General features: G+C 39.4%; 1 protein-coding gene across 1 annotated transcript in view; it reads right to left on the bottom strand.

Moving 5' to 3' along the window:
- Window positions 1–1,070: 1,070 nt before the first annotated feature.
- Window positions 1,071–19,644, bottom strand: part of FAM169B (Protein) — a 38,642-nt gene continuing 20,068 nt past the window's right edge. The window contains exons 4-9 of the mRNA XM_086757424.1: window positions 17,242–17,327; window positions 15,491–15,665; window positions 7,562–7,744; window positions 5,668–5,796; window positions 2,484–2,560; window positions 1,071–1,462 (exon numbers count right to left, since the gene is read on the bottom strand). Of these exons, the coding sequence (XP_086613550.1) occupies window positions 2,526–2,560; window positions 5,668–5,796; window positions 7,562–7,744; window positions 15,491–15,665; window positions 17,242–17,327 (608 nt within the window). The 3' untranslated portion in view covers window positions 1,071–1,462; window positions 2,484–2,525. The remainder of the gene's footprint in view (window positions 1,463–2,483; window positions 2,561–5,667; window positions 5,797–7,561; window positions 7,745–15,490; window positions 15,666–17,241; window positions 17,328–19,644) is intronic.

The following is a 19,644-nucleotide window of genomic DNA, read 5'->3' as shown; positions in this document are numbered from 1 at the left end:
CAATTATAGCTTCTTTTTTAAGAGACGCCTAGAAAGGTCTGATTTTGATGTGTCTCAGGCATATGGTTTACTGAGCAGCTCAACAGGGGAGGAGTTACTTGGATACATGAAATAAATGCTTTGTTAAATCACCACCTTAAACAAAAACAGGGTGACAAGGCTATGTGTGAGCAATTATGTTGTACGGGGGAAAAATATACATCCCTACAGCGTACCTACAATGCCTGCCTACAGAACTGTCTCCCTGGAAATGCTGGATTAGTTTCTGGAAAGAAATACCTACCTCTCCTTGTTCCAAAGCACCCACTTAAAAATTACAGGCTGCTGGATCTATTCAGATTCATCAAGACCCTACTGCTGTTCACCACTGAGTCTCTCTTTGCAAAGCCTTCTTCCACTGGACTGAAAATCTGATCCTTAAGAGTTTCACCTGTAATCATTAATACAACATTCAAGCTTTTGAAAATCCCCACTACAAAAAAAATTCTAATATAGAACCAGCTTGTGATGAAAGAACAAAATTTCTTTACTAAGCCGTAACAGGAGTAATGTAGTGAAATATGTTATACTTCCAAGTTAATTAAATGCAAAACATTAGGAAAGAGCTACAGGAAATAAAACATGCAATATGTCATCTACACAGTTCTACACCCTGAACTTACACATAACATGATCATAGTGCCTGAATTTAAAGGCAGTTTAAAATCTGTGGCTTGCACACTCCTCTTCTCTGTACCAAGCTATTTCTGCATTAATGGAGTTTGTACGTTATACTGTCCACCACAGGGTTTGTGGTAGATTTTTCTGCTAGAAAGCAATTCAAGATCAATTGTTCTCTTGAAAGGAAGGTTACAGCTGTCATTTTGATACCAACATGTGTTGCGGTATCTCTCTTCTACAATGCAGGATATGGTTTCCATAGAAATATCTTCTTACATCAGTATCTACAAGCCCTCCAATTATTCCCTTTTGGACAACTCATGCAATCCAATAAAATCTTTTCAGAGAAGGGAAATAACTAGGCTCAACTACTATTTAATTACTTGGTGAAAAGAAAAAGAAAAGGAGAATTAGCAAACAAAAGCTTTATTTAAAACAAAACACAAGATGGAGAGCATGTGTCTTGCAAAAAAAATTATATCTTACCTGAAGAAATCTCTCCAGCGTTACAAATCATGAAGAGTAAATTACAACTTTTAAGACCACACTGAGATTTTACTGATTTTTGAAAGTGCAATTATGGTAAAATTCTAAATTGTTTGGTGGCCTTGTCTCAAACTAAGCCCCCAGGGCCTGCCCTTTTTCTGAATCCTTTGCATTGCTGAGTATCGCCTGCACCTTGTTCTAAGAAGTCCTCTTGCTCAAGACCCTGTGGGTTTAGAGTCCTTGCTGCTGCTGTGTCATCTCTTTTTTCTGTGGCATCTCCTACCACTTTCTCAACACCAGGAATGTATTCAACGTCCTGAAATTACAACCAAGACGGAAGGAACAGCAAATTATACACAAACAACATAAACAGTGACTTCACCCTAATATAAAATGCCTCTGTCAACCAAGGCCTTCATTAAGCACACAAGGCAAGAAACTTAGCTGCATTATTTGCATAGAACAGCTTCGTTCCTGCTGCTCTGTCTGAGTTCCCAGAAGTGTCAGCATAAAGAAAACTGGGAGTACATGGAGCCTTGATCTGGCTGGGTGGGCTCTGAAGCCATGACCACAGCACAAAACACAAGAGTGTGCACCACAGGGGCCAGTGCTGTCACAGCTCCCCGAGGAGACTTATGTCTGAAGAAAACAAACTGATTTAATTGTGGTGTGGCAACCAAAATGCGCTGGGGAAACAACCCCTACAGCTCTTTGTTTTGCTTCCACTCGTCTCTCCTTTTTCTTTATTACTTGAAAAAGCTTCATTACTGTGATATATTTTCTCAGAATCATGCACCCCTAACTACGTTTAGGCTTTATTCAAACCTCTCAGCTTGTTTTAGGCCTCCATCCTGCAAAACACTAAGCACAGTCAGATCCACAGCTCAGTAGTGGGATAAAACAATTAGGATCTTAAAGAGCTTGGCTTACTCATTCTAAAGGTGTCACACTCAAGGCCCTGTATAGGCACAGGAAAAATCACAGTTCAGTTCAGAAAGCCATTGCATATGCAGACTTTGGGATTCGCTGTATGCCAGCTTGGTTACAGTTCCCTTATCTCAGTAAGGATCAAACTAAAACATTCAGTGAAAACTATCCTGCACTCTTCAGCCTCTCAAGCTACTATAGCTATATAAATTAGCTATATGAATCAACTATATGTGTATGTATATATATGATACAGCTATCATTACCTAAATAAACCTACAGGTCAGCAGCAAAAAACTACCTCTCGTTGTCTCTAATGGCATCTCATATTTAAACCTCACTACTTGACTAAAAAGGGAAGAGGCCACCAATGAAAAGAAAGTCAGTAAAGAGCAAATTAGTCACTGTACCTTATTCATCTGGTCCACAGCTGATTGTTTGGGTTTACTGGTTTAAGCATTCTCCACACGAGAGCCCACTTTAGCCTCTGGAGAAATGGGGTGAATAGTTTTGCCCCAGAAAGAAAGTAAAAAGGAAAAAAATGTTAGCAAAATTCCATAGCGATTTTCATTTTAAAAACACACCAGAAAAAGCCACCTGAATGCTACCTCCAACGCTTCTTGCCTTGCTTTAGCCAATTCACCAAATCAGGCTACCCGGTAACACTACTCCAAAAGACTAAGGTGAACAACTATACTGGAAACAAAATGTCTCTGGGTCTTTCTTAGCTTGAAAGTTCTGCTAAATAGATAATCCCTCCATCTCCTGCACCCAGAAAACCCCTTCCTCCCTTTCAGAAAATGCAGATAGTCTAACCAACTCAGATAAAGGATTATAAGCAATAACCTGAAATTTATTTTAATTCTTGCTCAGTCTGCTTATTTTTTGCACTAGCTTCACATTGACATGCTTTACGTATATTACTAAACTACTTCAAAACAGCACAGTTCACTGTCTGGTAGATTTAGCAACTAGTACCAAATCATGTTAAATGATTTCTGTGCCCCCAATCAATCCCAGAAGAGAAACGTCACTGTGTTCTTGTTACTGAGACTATTTGCTGTAAATAAATCTCTCCATTTTTCAAACAATAAGAATTAATTCAGAATGAATAACTGCTGCTATATGTGACAACATACTAAAGAGTTTATCTATTTTTATAGATGTACGTATACATGCAGACAGAAATACATGTCTGTCTGTCTGTGCACATCCAAACTGAAGTATCAATTGCAGTAAATAGAGTGCTGCAGTTTATTTGTACTGCCACTAGATGCAGCCACACAACCTCGCAAAATTTAAAAATCTGACCTCAGGGTTATGGAAGCCTTTTTTGGATTACCTATGATTGCAGAATTCTTACAACATTAATATTATTCAAGCGTGAGTACTGGGGGGGGGGAAAAGAAATATGAGCAGAATTGTCAATTTTTCTTCTCAACAATTTTGTTCCAGAACATAGCATTACAAATGTTGATGAGGATCTAAGAAATCAGAGCAGAATAAGACTTGTCTGTTCTCACAGTTGTTGCCATAGATCCATGATTGAAGCTGACAATCTTGAATTACATTGTGTTTTGCTTTCTACGTAACAGAGCAAGCAGGAATGAAGCACTATGCTCCCAAGAGACCCCCTAAAGATCTAAATGAGCGTGCGCGTACGCAACAGGTAAGCCTACAACTCCAGTGGTTTTCATTCTATGCCACATCATTTTCCTCTGTGTCCCTAAACCACAGCTCTGGAAACACAAGCTTCTCTTTATGTGTACGGCAAGCAGCACACTGGGTCAGATGATAAAGGATTCCTGCACTCAGAAAATGACTCTGCTTTATCTACTATTAACAGATAGCATGAAGCCCTGGAAAAATTCTCCTGTTATTTCCTCACCAGCTATTGGACAGAGCCATGCAGGAGTACTGCTGCCTTTAGGACAAAGCAAAACCAGGGAAAGTCTCCCCTAGTTTTAGCAGGTGTAGTACAGTGTCCTGTACTCACCCTTGGTATTTCCCTGGGTGCATAACATGCACAGTACTGGGATAATACAAGCACAAGTAGCACACAAGTATGCTACTTGTATGTTTTACATACAAGATTCCGTATGTAAAACAGATGTAAGTGCATTATACACTGTTTTAAATACTGTTTTTATAGTGGGTTGATTTTCCACCGAAGATGGATGAAATAAAGCCTGTTCAGCATATTCAGTGTAAAGGAAAGTGATGCCCAGTGAGCTATGCACCAGAGTGGAGAATATAATTTAAAAAGCAGATTTTTATTACGTATTTCAGTGCCAAATTCACTTGCTTCTGCTCCCTTCCACTATAAAGATCACATCCATATAATCTATACAAATACATATAACATCCTCTCCCATTTCTGGTTTATATTTTCCCTCCTTCCTCTTTTTGCAAATATGAGATATCTCATTTATGTGCAGAACTGGCCAAAGCAGTTCTCAGCTCTCATGTGTATTTTTTTCCTGATAGCCACTCTGGTGGAATTATATTTACCCATGGTTTGAGTCATTTATCTTTGTTTGGTTTTGTAGAAGATGGCAAAAACAAAAAGAAAAAAAGAAAGTATTCTCTCCTCCAGGATTGTTTTCTGTTTGCTGATCTCTTCAATTGCCATTAGTAAACTGAACTTAGCAAGACAGATTAAAAGCAAGAGCAACACCAGTTTTGCTGGTTTAAAGCATGAAGAACATAAATATAATGGCTTCAGAGGAACCCAGCCTAGGGCTAAATTCTGACTTAACTCTCCTGTGGGGTGCTGCAGACAAGATGAAACAGAATGTCTCAACTGAAGGTCCCCAAGCCAGTACAAAGCAGGACAGACGTGGGAAGGCATGGGAGCAATTTGCTCTGCAGCACTCCTTGCTGCACTTCCAGAAAGAGGCAATGTGTGCCCTTCTTTTGGAACTTGATGCTTATCACAGCTTGTCTGCATGCAGCAGGGGGGCTGTCTGGATCCCCGAGCCAGCTGAACAGATTACATCAACAAGATCCCCATACGAACTGTCAAAAGGTTTTCCTACTCTGTCGCTATCTTTTGTGAAGTAGGCAGAAAATGTTCCCAGCAAGAAGGATTTACCCTGTAGGAGAGTACTTTGAATCTTACAAAAGCCATAATGAAAATGTTTGTGTTTCCATCCAAGAATGGTATTGGCAGCAAACTGAAGGTAATTAAACACACTGCCCATTGGCCATACAAATTTCTTCTTTGTAATAATTTCAGAGAAAGAAACCTCTCTCTATAACCCAGACATTGTGTTGTGCAACAGGAATTTTTTGGGCTAACTTCTACCCTGCTGTAAGTGCACTGCAATGGGAGTCACAGCCACTTTATGCCAAGACTGTGCTTTGTTCGGTATCTCTCAGATGCTCTGTAGTTCAATTTTATTACCTCATAATTTCTAAGAAGTGTCCTGTTTACTGGGAAAAGACCAGTGAACTGGACTGCACACTCAGTAGTTTCTCCACGTGCAAACAACAAAGAAACCACCCATCTATTATCACTACCTAACCCCTGATTTTATTTTTTATCTTTATACAACTAACACAACCAAGTTCACACTGTTTATTTCAACTCACTTCCTGAAGGGGATGACTCCATCTGAATTTTTAACCAGATATTCACTTGCTGGCTCCAGTCTCCTGGTGCTTCCACCTCCCACAGTCGCTTCTGCTCCTCAGGATAAGTCTGCAAGAATTTCTGGCAAACTGAATAGGAGAAATCAAGGGGTAAAAGTATGAATGGGTGAAAAGTACATTAGAAAATGAAGTGTATTCTGTCCTGGAAATTCTCTTAGACCTCCTATCATTAGCTCCTTTTTCTTCTCTCTTCTCTTCTTCCTTTTTTCTCTTTTAGCTGAGGCTTTTAGGAAAAGTCTATGTGGAATGACCTAAACAGTCACGAGTGAATCCTGTCCATCTGCTTCAGTCTAGATTACTTCCTTATAAGTGTAGAAATACAGTACTTGACTTCCTGAGCCACCTTCTTCTGGCACTGCATCACAGATCTTCAGACACTTAGCAGGTTTTAGACTAACAGCAGTGCGGGTTTCTTCACCCTCACTACTCTGAAAACCCCTAATTCTGGTATGTAAGCATTTGCCTTGCAGCAATGAGCTGATCGCTGTCATTAATTTTATCCACGGATATCCAAACTAAATTAACTACTTCAATAAAAGCTACTGAAATTAACATATATATCAAAATAGATATATATGCTGGATGGCTTTTTACTTCCTTTTAGGCCTCTACAGCACATTAAATACCATACTAGCGAAAACTGTGCACATTTAGTGCAGAGATTTAGAGTTAAAGGTTGTATGCTTTGTCAAAGTATGAGATTGCAGTTCCAATGAAAATTTTAAAAGGCAGTAACTTCAGTATATTCAAAATTTAACTTACAGTATTAGTATTTTCATAAAAGTATGACCCAGAAAAACCTAATTAGACAGGATACAAGTAAAATTTATTCACGATTAGCTCTGAGCTTAATTGAGATGGAAGTACAGTCATGCAATATCACTAGTGTTAACATAAAACCAATGCAGCTTTCTGATCCACAGCGTCTAAACCATTGATGTCTGTCCTAAGAAACACGGATATTTTCAGGAGAACAGAGAATGCTGTCAATACTATTTCTTCCCAAATTTAGAAGTAGCAGCACCTTAGAAACTCCTGGGGCACATCTGTATACGTTGGGGTACATTTGTATACATTCAATGGCACATACTGACCAAGAGAAAGAACAGATACTGCCAAAATTTTGTTGACGCTTATTAGGCAATGGCTGTAAAGTTGTAAGTCAATAGAAACATCCCTCCAAAAGTCACAGTAAAGACTGTATACCATACAGAGAACAACTGCTTTTCTAAAGAAAACAGATTTACAAATAATGTAAGCACAGATATTTTCTCTAAATTTTGCTAGCAAAACCAGAACTTCAGTCTGAACACAGAGAAGATCTATAACTGTGTACTGATAATTTAAAAGTGCCAAATGTTCAAAGACAGTCAATATGAAACAAGTACTGACGTGACTGGAAGGATGAGCAGAGCCCAGGTATATGGTTTATTAAATCTAATTTCTTACAAATGCAGTATCTGCAAGATCATTATGTGCATAGTGTAGGCTTGAGAACATTTTATAATTATTTTCCCTCTGGTGTCAAGTAAAATTGGTAAGCCACTGTCTAAGGCAATGACACAGTTCTGTTTCTAACAGAGAGTGAGATAAGAATGCAAAATGACAGGCAGTCAGAGTTTTACACTTCCCGTTGTCTTACATAAGAATTGGCCTACCTTTCTACAGGAAATTCCAGATGTCTCAAGAAAAGTAACCAGCTCCACGCTAACAACAGTTCAGTTCAGACAAGTGCACTGCACTCTTACCCAGTTCAGAAAATCCTGCCAAGACCATATTGAATTTATACATTTTACATGACCCTTACCTAACGCTTCCACATCAAATGATTTACCTTGATACATGGCAGCAGAAATAGGGCAGCTGATCCCCAAGGCATCCTCAGCCACGAAAGACTGACAGAAATCATGCAGCATTTTCATCCCTAGGCCACCTCTTCTGTACTTTCTCCGGACAAATATAGTATCCAAAACCGGCAGCAAGTAGCATTGACTGGTTGTACCATCACACAGACTCCCTGAAAGTAGACAGTAAAGAACATATGAATTTGAGAACAAAATTGGTATTGCTGCAGTAACTAACTGCTGTGTGATTCTAGCCACAAATACTGCCCCAGTACCATTCCGCAGGCTAAGAAGATAACCCCAACTGAAATGCATTTGCATAGACAGTAAAACATTTCCCAGGAGAAAGATTTGTGCCATCAAACTGAAGGACCTGCTTAACCATATTATTTTTCCAGACTTCCTTTCTTCATAAACAGACCATCTAGGTACACAGGCAACACATACAGGAAAGTTTACGGAAAATACAGGATCGGGCTACAGCCAAAGATGCATAAATATTCTGAATGTAATGCCAGTATATTCCTTAGCTTTTTGCTATTCTGGTAAATCACGCCACAAACTCTTTTTATGAAATACACTGAACCACACAACACAGTATGACCTAAATGCTCAGAAGGTCCATACTGCCTGATTCAGCTGGACAGTGGAGAAGGCTTCCAGAGAAAACTCCCAATACTGTTTAAGCTAACAAACTCATAAAGACTGCAGGGAGAGAAAGAGTTATACAACTCTTTTACTGCATATTCAGCCTTTGAACTCCTAATTCAGTAAATTCCGTAGACAACTGCACAAAAGAATACTCCTGTCCTTCAGTTATCTGTCAACATATACCCAGGAGGCATCTTCAAACATTTGTTGGTAAGAGAACCATACAAAAAGTGTTGGGGTTGCTCCACCTGGAACTGGAAACAGACCCCTCACTGCTCACGCTCGCAGTGACTCCGGGCCAGAGGAAGGGAAGTCCATTACCGACCTCCTTCAGAAAACAGAGCAGAAGCCGGGCAGTCCCAACAACACAGCACATAACAGGGAGGCAGATGACTTCCCAAAGAGGAAGAATCATGTCTAAGAAAGCACCAAGTAGAATCCAAGCGATAGCTAAACTCATAGAATCATAGAATGGTTAGAGTTGGAACAGACCTTCAAAGGTCATCTAGTCCAACCCCCCTGCAAGGAGCAGGGACATCTCCAACCAGATCAGGTTGCTCAGAGCCTCACCCAGCCTGGCCTTGAACGTTTCCAGGGATGGGGCCTCCACCACCTCTCTGGGCAACCTGTTCCAGTGTTCTACAACTTGCACTGTAAAAAATTTTTTCCTAATATCCAATCTAAATCTACCCCCCTCTATTTTAAAACCATTACCCCTTGTCCTGTCACAACAGGCCCTACTGAACAGCCTCTCCCCATCTTTCTGGGGACATCTTTCATGACAGCAGCTTAAGTTGAACCTTACCCTGTAGCACACAAAAGTCACCTCTGTAGGAAGATGAGTACAGACATTAATTAAAGTGTTGAGGTATAAAGCCATGAACAACTGAGTGGTGCATTTTAAAAAAGTACTGTAAGTGCTGCTTTGTAAGTCACTCGATTTCTACTGAGTGATAATTTACCATGCATGTACGTGCTTCTAGTCCATCGCTTGAACTACTACTATCAGTGTTAAACTAGGATTTTCACTCAAGGATGGTCCTTGCTAATAAACACATTAAGTTGGTCACTTGAAATCACAGGGACATAACGTAATGCTCTACACGTGGACAAAATACAGACTCAACGATAAGCCTCCAAATTAGTGAAACTCAGTTCTCAGCGAAAACTGTCAAAAAAAAATAGAACCAAAGTATTTATTTTTATATTTATGGTAAACTCAAACTTGAGTCAAGAGAAAGTCGATTCAGAACAGACATTCAGGGTCCAAAACAACTTAGGGTCCTATTGGAGGAGGTACATTAACAATTCACTGGACAACTTCCATTCAGCACAGAGTATCATAAAAATAGAACCTCAAACTATTTGACAGCATAAGCATTCAACCCTGAAATGAATGACCAACACCAGTTCACCAACTACCAACATATAGGATAAGGTAACCATAGAAACATCTCGGTGATTTATTTCATTTTTAGAAAATACTTATAAAAATTTTATGCTGCTTCTGTCTGGGTACATGGCAGTTTAAATAGAAATGGATATCCAGGCCTTTGTAATAGAAAAAGCTTACACTTTCTTACTTTGTTGCTTAAATGTCATGAAGATCTTCTTGGTTTTCTTTCTTACCACCTACTAGCGTACCACTCAGTCTAGTTTTCAGTGTCTTGAGACATTAAACTTTCATCACTTCACGAAGACCTATCTCACAGTTTCACAGATTGCCTATTGAATGGCTGTTCCTAAATTCCAGTAAGAATTTTACTTAATAGATCAATTTTTTTTAATCACATCGACAATGTCTATCTTAAACCGAGGTCTATTTCTGTTCCTTGAGTTGGTGTCTAGTACCTTCTGCTTATAGTTGCTAGGTCTGACTGATTACGCTTTTTTCTAAGATGCCAATTCAGCAAAGCATACATAACTGTATTTAATTCTAGACCCTGATATGTCAGGGCTGCAGCTCTCCATTTACCGAGCATATAAGTAGCCACATAACCAATCCATTCACATCCCACCTTCGTCCACCTCTGCTTAATCAAAGCGCATGCTTCACTTCAAACACAAGTTCAAGCACATTGTTGGAAAAGGATGGTTTGTGGTGGTGTTTAAAACTTTTCAATATTTGTAACATATGATGGTAGTTCCTCTTTCTTCACGAGCCAAAAAATTGAGCATATCCCCAGTCCCATTGTTAGCTGCCAGCCCAACAGAGATGCTGGATTCCAGCAGTGTTGCACCATACATTCTAAGAAAGGGACAAACTTTTCCTTGTTAAGTCAATAGCTTTAAGAATTCCTGCATGTTGCAGGAACTTATAAGTTCATTATTACGTCACATAGCCTGTCTCCTATAAATCCTGATGAGATTGCTGTGCAGCAATCCCAGGAGATGAGTGATTTACATCTGTGCTCCTAATTTTGTGTTGAGAAGATGACAAAAACTTGTAATGTCTAAAGGCACTGTAAATAAACCATGAAGCCATTCTTCACCTTGTCTCTGGGAAACATATTAGAAGAGTCATAGCCCACAGCCATTTGAAATAAAATAAATAAACAAACAAACCAACCTTTGGAACAAAGGCCACTTTGTCTCTAGTTCCCATCCAATAGCAAAGTGGTTACCGTCAGCTAATGGTGGCCCAGTAGTGACCACCAGGCTCTCACACATTTGGTTCAGAGGTTTGTTTCACTGTTGAAACACACAAAGAGACTAAACTTTAAGGGGAGGGAGGGAACAGGGAAAATAAGGGCATCAGCGATGGAGATGGAAGTATTCATACAGTCTGCCCTTTGAAAGCCTTTGATCTGTTTGGTTAGGTCATGAGTGCCAAATGACCAACTTATGAGCCAGCAAAATGGTAAACAGATATTGCAAGGGCAGGAAAGCAGACAGCCATTAGCATTCCCAAAGAGCCACAAACCAGAAAAAACAACAATCCAGTCCCCACATCCAACAGACCCAAACAAAACAAGGTTGTGTATACTGACTATTTCCCTGCTGAACAAGTTGGCTTGGCACACACATGTTTGGACAGGCCTTCTGCATGCTGAGTGCTTGTGTAAAGGGTGGGGAATATTTCTGCTGAATAGAACCCAAGGTCAACCCATTGTGTGAGTTTGTATGTGAGAAGGGGAACAAAGGTTCTGGCTTCAATAAAATCAAATGAATTCATGTCTTGACTGGTATGTAGTCATTTAATTTTTATTACAGCCAGAATCTTCAGTCTGCCTCAGAAATGCACATTAAAAATATTACTGCTAGAAAACAGAGGGAGAGAAAAGCAATTATCCAACAAGATTTCAGCTAATTGTCTGTCAGGGTAACTTCAATTCTGATTTATTTTTTTTTTCTTAAAGAAATACATCTAATCACTGAAAAGTAAAATCCTATTATGTTTTTAGGTCTCTATTTCTAGAGAATACCACCTTGGCCACCAAAGAATTAAAACAAATTTGCAAAGGTTTATATGAAGAAAGGTGTGAAATGGATTTTAGCTTGGGTAGCCACTTCCAAAGACCATCTCTAAAGCTCTGGGGTAGCAACGAGCAGAGACTGGGCCAGGGTTATAGTTTTATATTAGCTTATAGTTTCTGTGGTCAGGTGTTCCCAAACTGCGATTTGTAGAGCATCTCTAAAAAATGAATGAGAAGTCAACACTGCGTTTACTTGTGGTTCAACCGCGACCTTTACAGCCTTCTCAGAGGACCCAATATTCCTAGGGCTGGTTTGAGGATTGTCTCACGGCACAGAGAACAAGATCTTTTTCCACACATTTACTACTAAGGTTTGACAAAAGGGACACAGCAAGCTTGGGAAGGGACAAGCTTTGACAATGTGATTTCCTTCCTTTTTGTACTGCAGATATGTTGGTCCATGACTGGGCAGCTCCTATGCATTACAGAAACAGTAATACATAACAGTAGGGGGAAAAAGCTGAGGTCTTTTTTCGGTATATAAAAAAGCAGGTTTTTTCTGTTTTATTCTTAAAGGGACTAAGACACTCCTGGCTCACAGCATCTTCCAACTTCCTTAAAAATTTATTTACATGATGAATCTTCTACATTCTTCTGACATTTATGTGAGGGTGGTAAAAGTCCATTTTCAGTAATTACTGATCCTCAGTAAATAAAAAAGAAAAACTTTCAGGGAATTACATGGTCTCTTTGAACAAAAAAAAAAATAGTGTCTGTAACCATGGTCATTAATCCTACATCACTATACAAAACACATTCTTTATGAGGTTTTTCACACAGATTTAGACCATGCTAAGAAAAAAAAAACTGAAAGAAACACTTAAAAGAATATAAAACAGATCTCAAAAACAAAGTATCTATATGAAGGCTTTCTGCAAAATGTATCTTTTCCAGGTTGCTGCCTGCAAAGAAAGGCACAGGGACAGGAAACTCACTTCCTGATGTCCCTTTAAGTAGCTACATTCAGTGAGGTCTAACTCCTCAGCTGTCTAATATGGAAGCGGCTGACATAGACAAAATTGGGAGACATTTATCTTGGCACGTGACAAAGCATCTTATCAGCCTCATTAGTGGCTTAGTACATCTCATCAATCTTTAGTACACCCAGTGGTAAATGCTGCATGCCTGTCATTGGACAGCAATAGGCACATACCAGAGAGGCTGGGGCGATGATCTGTGTAGTCATGAATAAATTTTGTTTTAATAAAGGTGTCTAATGCTCAGGAAAAGTGATAGCCTTGAAGAATGACTCTTCTGTTTATCTACACAACAGGTGCAGGACGGTCAGAGTCAGTAGTTGCCAAATTGTCTCAAAACCTTGACCTGCAGTTACCTGAGCAAGGCGGGTGCTCAAGACCATCTGTCCCTCTTTAGCCAGACTATCAAAAGAGATCCAGTTAAGGATGTTCATAAGATGGATGGGTGTGTGGAACTGGACCAAAATCGCCAAGTTCACTTTGTACAGGCCACCTAGGAACTGTCAAATGGAAATGACTTTACAATATTGCCAAGATAGAGAATTGGAATCACTGAAGTCCATTGAAAATTTCGTTTGCATAACAGCACACTAAGTCTGTCGCAAAGATAGAACAGACTCTCTCCTCCTTGGTCACTGTTTCTGTGATTCACAAAGATGACTTATATTTGAAATAGCCATGCTCCACAGATCTGTTCTGGCTTATTTGGCTCCACTGAAGCATGGTTTTTGTCATAGCGTAGATATTGGAAAATTCACCGATGAGAAATACAGCTGAATACAACATCAGCATGGGAGTCTTAATTACCTAGTGAAGAAAACAAAACTATAAAGAATGGCCAGGTAATTGCAGAGCATGGAAATAAAGGGAATCAGAATCACATGGTGAGCACAGAGAAAAGTAATTTCTTCCTAGGATCAGAAGTTGTAACAGAGGTCCAGCACAATATAAAGTCCTGTACTTAAAGCTGCCCCTACTAAATGTTTTGACCAGGACAGTAAAAGGAAAAAATAAATAACTTGAATTATAATAAAGAAAGTATCCAAAAATAACAACCCAATAAAAATATCCAAAACAACCATGTGAAATACAACTTCCACGAGAAGGTATTTAGCTTAGCCTGTTTTGGGCCTAATAAGTCCACAGCTCTTCTAGAAAGTAGAGAGAATCGGATCAACCAGAGCACAGTTTGTATGAAATGGAAATGACAAACCTTCAGAAAGAGGAATTGTTTTCTAAATGCATACAGCAAATAGCAAAAAGGGGCAAAAACAATCAGTTTCAAGCTTCCCGAAAAGCCTTTGGCAAGAGACTGCAATAATTTGTGACACAGGCCAAAAACTAACAAATATAGCTGCCCAGAGAAAAAAAAAAACCACCAGCAGCAAAAGGCAGATGCTGACAAAGCAGGACTTGAGGAATTTGTGTTTTATGTGGACCTGGTTTAAAACCAAACTGTGACTCTCCACTTACTCAGAAACAGTTTCAACTTGGCTAATACTCCACCCATAACAGACTACTGAGCAAATTTATTTTACTGAAGCATGAATCATTATAGCCCATACAAGTGTTTCTTTCCAAAAACTTTGCTCAGAAATATTTACAGACTTAAAAGAAAACGTACTATGGCAGTTTAAGTGTTTGCCAATTACAAACCAGTTCATCAGCATATTCACAGATATAGACCAGATTCCTTCACCGCAGGCTGACACCGATCCATCAATGATAGTACAGTAGCATTGTACCAGGATAGTGGGGTACAAGCTACACCTCAGTGTGAATAAGGATTTTGCAGATCCCAAGGCAGCAGAACAGCAGAACACCTCTCGTTGCTGCTGCCCTTTGAGACTCTGTCAGAGAAGGCACCTTCAGACTATCCCTGGAATCCAAAGCAATCCATATCTGTACGGCTCTCAAGCTGTTTCTTATGCTCCCCTTTTTGACAGATGGCTACTGATTTCTCACTTGAACAATACATTTACCTCCAAAGACACCAACTTCTCCACATTTAGGCTGCTGGTATCAAGATGATACCCATGGATCTTAAACACAGACTGGTAACCAGCTCCTACATGGGGGTATGTACTCAACTGCATACCTGGTGTTATTCTAATGAAGGCTTTTCCACTCTAGACTGGTTAACAGCAATGTACCTGCATTAACACAAACTCTCTATTTAACACAAGACTTTCACTAAAGCTTATACTGGTGCAAGTATCCCTAAAGAATCAAATACATTGTTTCTTTTCTACACTAGCTAATCAATTAACGAAGAAATCAATTAATCATCATCCTTTAAACTGGGAGTACCAAAACTGGACAAAGCATTCCAGGACTGATCTAGTGCATACATTCTCCTCTACGCAACCCAGCCACTGCTCCTTCTGCATCCAAGGATATTGCCACTTCTCACCACTCCCAATACACTGTTTTTTCAGCATGAACTGTACTCCTTTTTTTAGATATCATTCTTTCCAGGATGCAGTCCTCCATTCTCTGGGTAGGCCCTACATTCTTTGTTCCTAGATGTACAACCTTCTACGTGGCTGCATTAAAGTGTATTTTATTGGAACAAGCCCGTACCTCAGATCACTCAGTGTAACTGAGAATAGAGTTTGGAGCCATCATGTTTAAATGAAAGTAATATGGATGGCTTCCAAATTCTGGGAAGGTTTGTTCACCAGATTCATTCTGAGAGAGACTGGATATAAAAATACAAATGAGAGCCAGGATTATTTATACTGAAAGACAAACAAAAGGATTACATTTCTAGCTATTAGGAACCAATGGAAATGTGTCTCTAAAATAACCTTACCTTTCATCTTGACTGAGTAAAAGGCAACAGCCTCGCCGTTTCTCCAGAGTATCTTGGCACACTCAGTGGCAGAGTGAGGTAGAAAGAATGCATCATTAGCTGAACTCCCTTCCAGCATTCCAAAAATAATGTAGTTCAGAACAAAGAGGACAATCCTTTCTCCAAATGTCTGGACCTTAGAGAACAAACAAAAACAGATCAAAGAAATATGAAGCAGAGAATAGTATTTTGTGTTTCATAAAAGGCTTCAAAATTAAAAGGGGCTAGGAAGGAGGAGGTCAGGAAACATGTACACTTTATTTGGGGAAAATACCTCATGAATTGGTTCAGATAGAATAACAAAAACAGTTTTTCCCAGTGTTCCACCCTCTATCCAGAGGGCATAGAATAATTTAGTAACAATTTATAAAGCCTGACATATCTCCTGGATATTCGAAAGCAGGAGGAAAAGAAGTATCTTGACGGTAGTCACGGTGAACTAGTCACATATTTGGAAATAGGAGCAAGGTAACCTAATCCTACCCAAAAGTGAAGTAAAGACAGGATTCACTGTGTTATCCTAGTCACCTCCCCCCCATTGCCTGTCTTGCCACAGCATCAAAGAACTTTAGTGTGCCAGGACCTTACTGAGGTACACACTATACAAAACAGAGAATAAATACAGTATGTCCCAAACATCTTACTATCTAGGTGTAACACAAACAATTAGTTTTTACTAATTGTCCAACAGGAGAGGGTGATGGAGGAATATAAAGGAACAAGATCATATTGGTCATCAAGATAAAAAGTGGTGCCAACAAGCTTTATATGAATGCTGAAAAAAAAAGATGAGAGTGTCCACAAACAATGACAACTCACCTCTTAGCAATGAGCTAGCAGAGGCAAGTTTTCTATTTTAAAATATTTTTTCATTTCTCTGTTGATACAGCAGATGCTTGAAAGCGTGTGTTTCTGCTCCAAGTTCTGTCTTGCAAGGATTTGTATCTCAAAATCCCTCCAGTTCAGTTACCCACAAAAAGCATACTTAATTCAGTGAATAATTTAACTCTACCTATGGCAGATATTAAGGAAAGATGATAAAGGAACCGAATCATTAAGGACCAAAGTTGGACAGAAAAAATAGGGTAGGAAACAGAACTGACTTAATAACCTCACAGCAACATAAAGCTGACACGTAGTAAGCATCTGACATCTTAACTGAAAACAGACTACAGGCTACCCAAACCTCTCAAATAATGAAAAAGTAGTTGTATCCTACTGAGATAATTTATTTGTAAAAAGAATTACAGATACAGAAACTATTAAATACCAACTGTTTCATAAAATGATCACAATATAAACATTATTCAAGGCAAAAAAGATCATAACCAGCTAGAAAAGACATTGTTCCAAAGGTTAGTTAACACCTCCCATCAGGCATCACCCAAGCAACACTGTAACACGAAGAGTTACTGCTAATGTAGTGATTAGGTTTGTCTGATTATCTCTTTAGTAGGCAGTGAGGGTAAACTAAAAACAAAAACTAATAAATCCCACAGATGAATCACAAACTGCATGTACAAATTCATTTAGAGAGGGTGAGTGTGCATGCCACTGTGCAAAGGGAGACATGTGAAGCAGTCGGTGAGCCACATGGCCCAGATCCCACGGGTTATAAAGCACGAGCTATAGGAGACCAGGGACAATTACACGTGACTGTTCTAGCTGGAAAGTTCCAGAGTAAATGCAACTGTTTAAAATAGCATCCTTACCGAAATTAGTCCATCTCTAGAAGCATCAGCTGTCTTTACCACATCTTCCACAGGCCACCAACACTGGTTCAAATAAACTGCCAAAACTACAAAAAGAAAAAGACAGGGGAACACATCACCTGCAAATAAATACAAAGTTGGTCCTGAACGTTTCCACAAGCAGCCTTAGATCTACTTCTCCCTCCAGCTGACTCCAGTTTGATCTGCTGTGATACAGCAGAATAACGATTGTATTTCAATTTCGCCTCTGTGTCCCTCGATATCCAATTTTCAGTATCACACGAGGCACCAAGTGAAGGTAATTTTTCTCAGGAATGGATGTGACTTCGGTGTGACAACCTGTGTGCCATATGAATAAAGTACTTCCTGCGTAGGATCTGTTCAGTAGCACGGGAAGCTTGAGTGGCATTTGGGACAGAGTGCTACCTAGCTAGAAGTTACATTTTGGAAGTTTCTTTCAGACTTTCCCCTGTCCACGCGCCTGTACTTGCACCCACACAAGTCAAACACAAAAGTTTTCATACTTGCTTTATCAAACAGCTTTTCAGCTGCCTACGTGATTTAATTTCTATACATCTGTACCTTTAGAGTACAGACTACTAAATCTCTCTGTATGGACAGATACTCTTGGAAGTGCAAATGCACACAGAGAAGTTTCTGTCAACCAAGGACAGACACACGCACCACACGTGCAAGTAAGACAGATTTTGCCCTGAAGCAAAAGTGTATGACCAGCCTACATGTAAGTCAGGTCCTTGCGTAGGTACTATGCAAAACTTGCACGCCACTTCTTCCCATCCTTCCTGAATTTTTCACATATGCAGAAACAAGTATTTAAACCCTACTCCTACATGTTCATCTACAGAATTCATTGCCTGCCATTAAGTTTACAAGAGAAAGACTGAAGCAGCAACAATTACACTGAAATTGCTCCCAGCACGACAAGTTTTAACACAAGGTCCTTTCAAAAGATACAGAATAGATTTTAAGAGTTTATATTAGGTTTTCGAATATACACAGATATTTGATCATTTATGACCACCAACACATCAAGCAGCAAATATTTCACCAAAAGGAACTTTTATTATCCATACAGTGGTGACACCCACCTAAAGAAAGTACATGGCCACAGTTTCAGGAGCGCTTAAGAACAACAGTATCTTTACTGTCACCAAACAGAGCAGCTACCATCCCCATTTTTAGACAAGAAGATAAAACATAACATAGGAAGTATGTTGCAAAGAACAGCATGGAGTTCGCATCTCTTGAGTCCTAAGAGAGTGCTATGGTTTTCTAAGCTCCCCAACTAGAGACAAACATAAGAAACTTAAAAATTTTCTACATGTTAAGAGACACATTCAGTCCACACACAAGGAAGTGAAATGGCTTGAAGAGGATTCATCATTTACCTGTTTTAGCCTCAGGTTACACAAATGTCGCTGATGAACACAGGTTACTTTCCCTTTCTGCTTCAGCCTCTACCAGCTCCCGCTGGCTTTAAGGCTGGACATTACACTTCGCTAGCTTATATTTCAAATAAATTATTAAAGCATGTGCCAAAAAGTGTTATACTTTGTGTACTGGATTAACAATGAAGAAAGTATTGCACACAAGGGCAGATGCCTGTTTATAGCACCAGATTCAATTCATTAAAAATTATGCGCTTACTTGCATGGGAGTTTCATACTCTTTCTGTGATGGATTCAATCTGTTCCCTCAGTCCCTTCACTCTGCTTTCAAATGCAAGCAGCCACTGCTCCATTACACATCCACGAAACACGAAGCTACAAAGGGAGCTGAGTCAGACAAAGGGGACATAACAGGCCAAATGTTGACTTTAATGGGAGCTGCACAGAGGTTTGGCACATAGTTCGGACACATGCAATACACATAGTAAAGGTCAGAAAGGTTTTTAAAATCTCTGAGGAAAATATGCATGAGAACATGCATAACCATGTTCTAAGGAGCTACTTTTATAGAACATTTACTGTGCTGTTCAATAATTTAAATGTGTGGAAGAGAACACTAGTTGACATAGCAACTCTCGCATCACATTACTTGAGCAACCTTATCTATATGGATGTCTTCCTTGCACGAAAAACGCTTCTCCACATTTCATACAAACATATGTCCTTTGCTTTTTGTTATAATTTTTCAAGTCAACATCTGGTCTGCAGTTAAATCCACCCATGCTTCCCCATACCGGCATTTTCATTTTATAATCAACTTTAGGGAACACTATTTCAAATGCAGACATGTTTTGTGAGACCACATGTTCCTTCACTCTCCTTTCCCAGTCTTGTTCTTTCCAAGACATTCAGTTACGTTCGTCTGATCATAAAAGACCACGTTATGACCAACAGTAAGCTACACACATTACCTGAACCCTGTGAATCACGATGT

The sequence above is a fragment of the Chlamydotis macqueenii genome, chromosome 12 (assembly GCF_036417535.1).
Source record: "Chlamydotis macqueenii isolate bChlMac1 chromosome 12, bChlMac1.mat, whole genome shotgun sequence".
Classification (NCBI taxonomy): Eukaryota; Metazoa; Chordata; class Aves; order Otidiformes; family Otididae; genus Chlamydotis; species Chlamydotis macqueenii.
The sequence above is the reverse complement of the archived record's forward strand: the minus strand, read 5'-3'. Positions and strand labels throughout refer to the sequence as shown.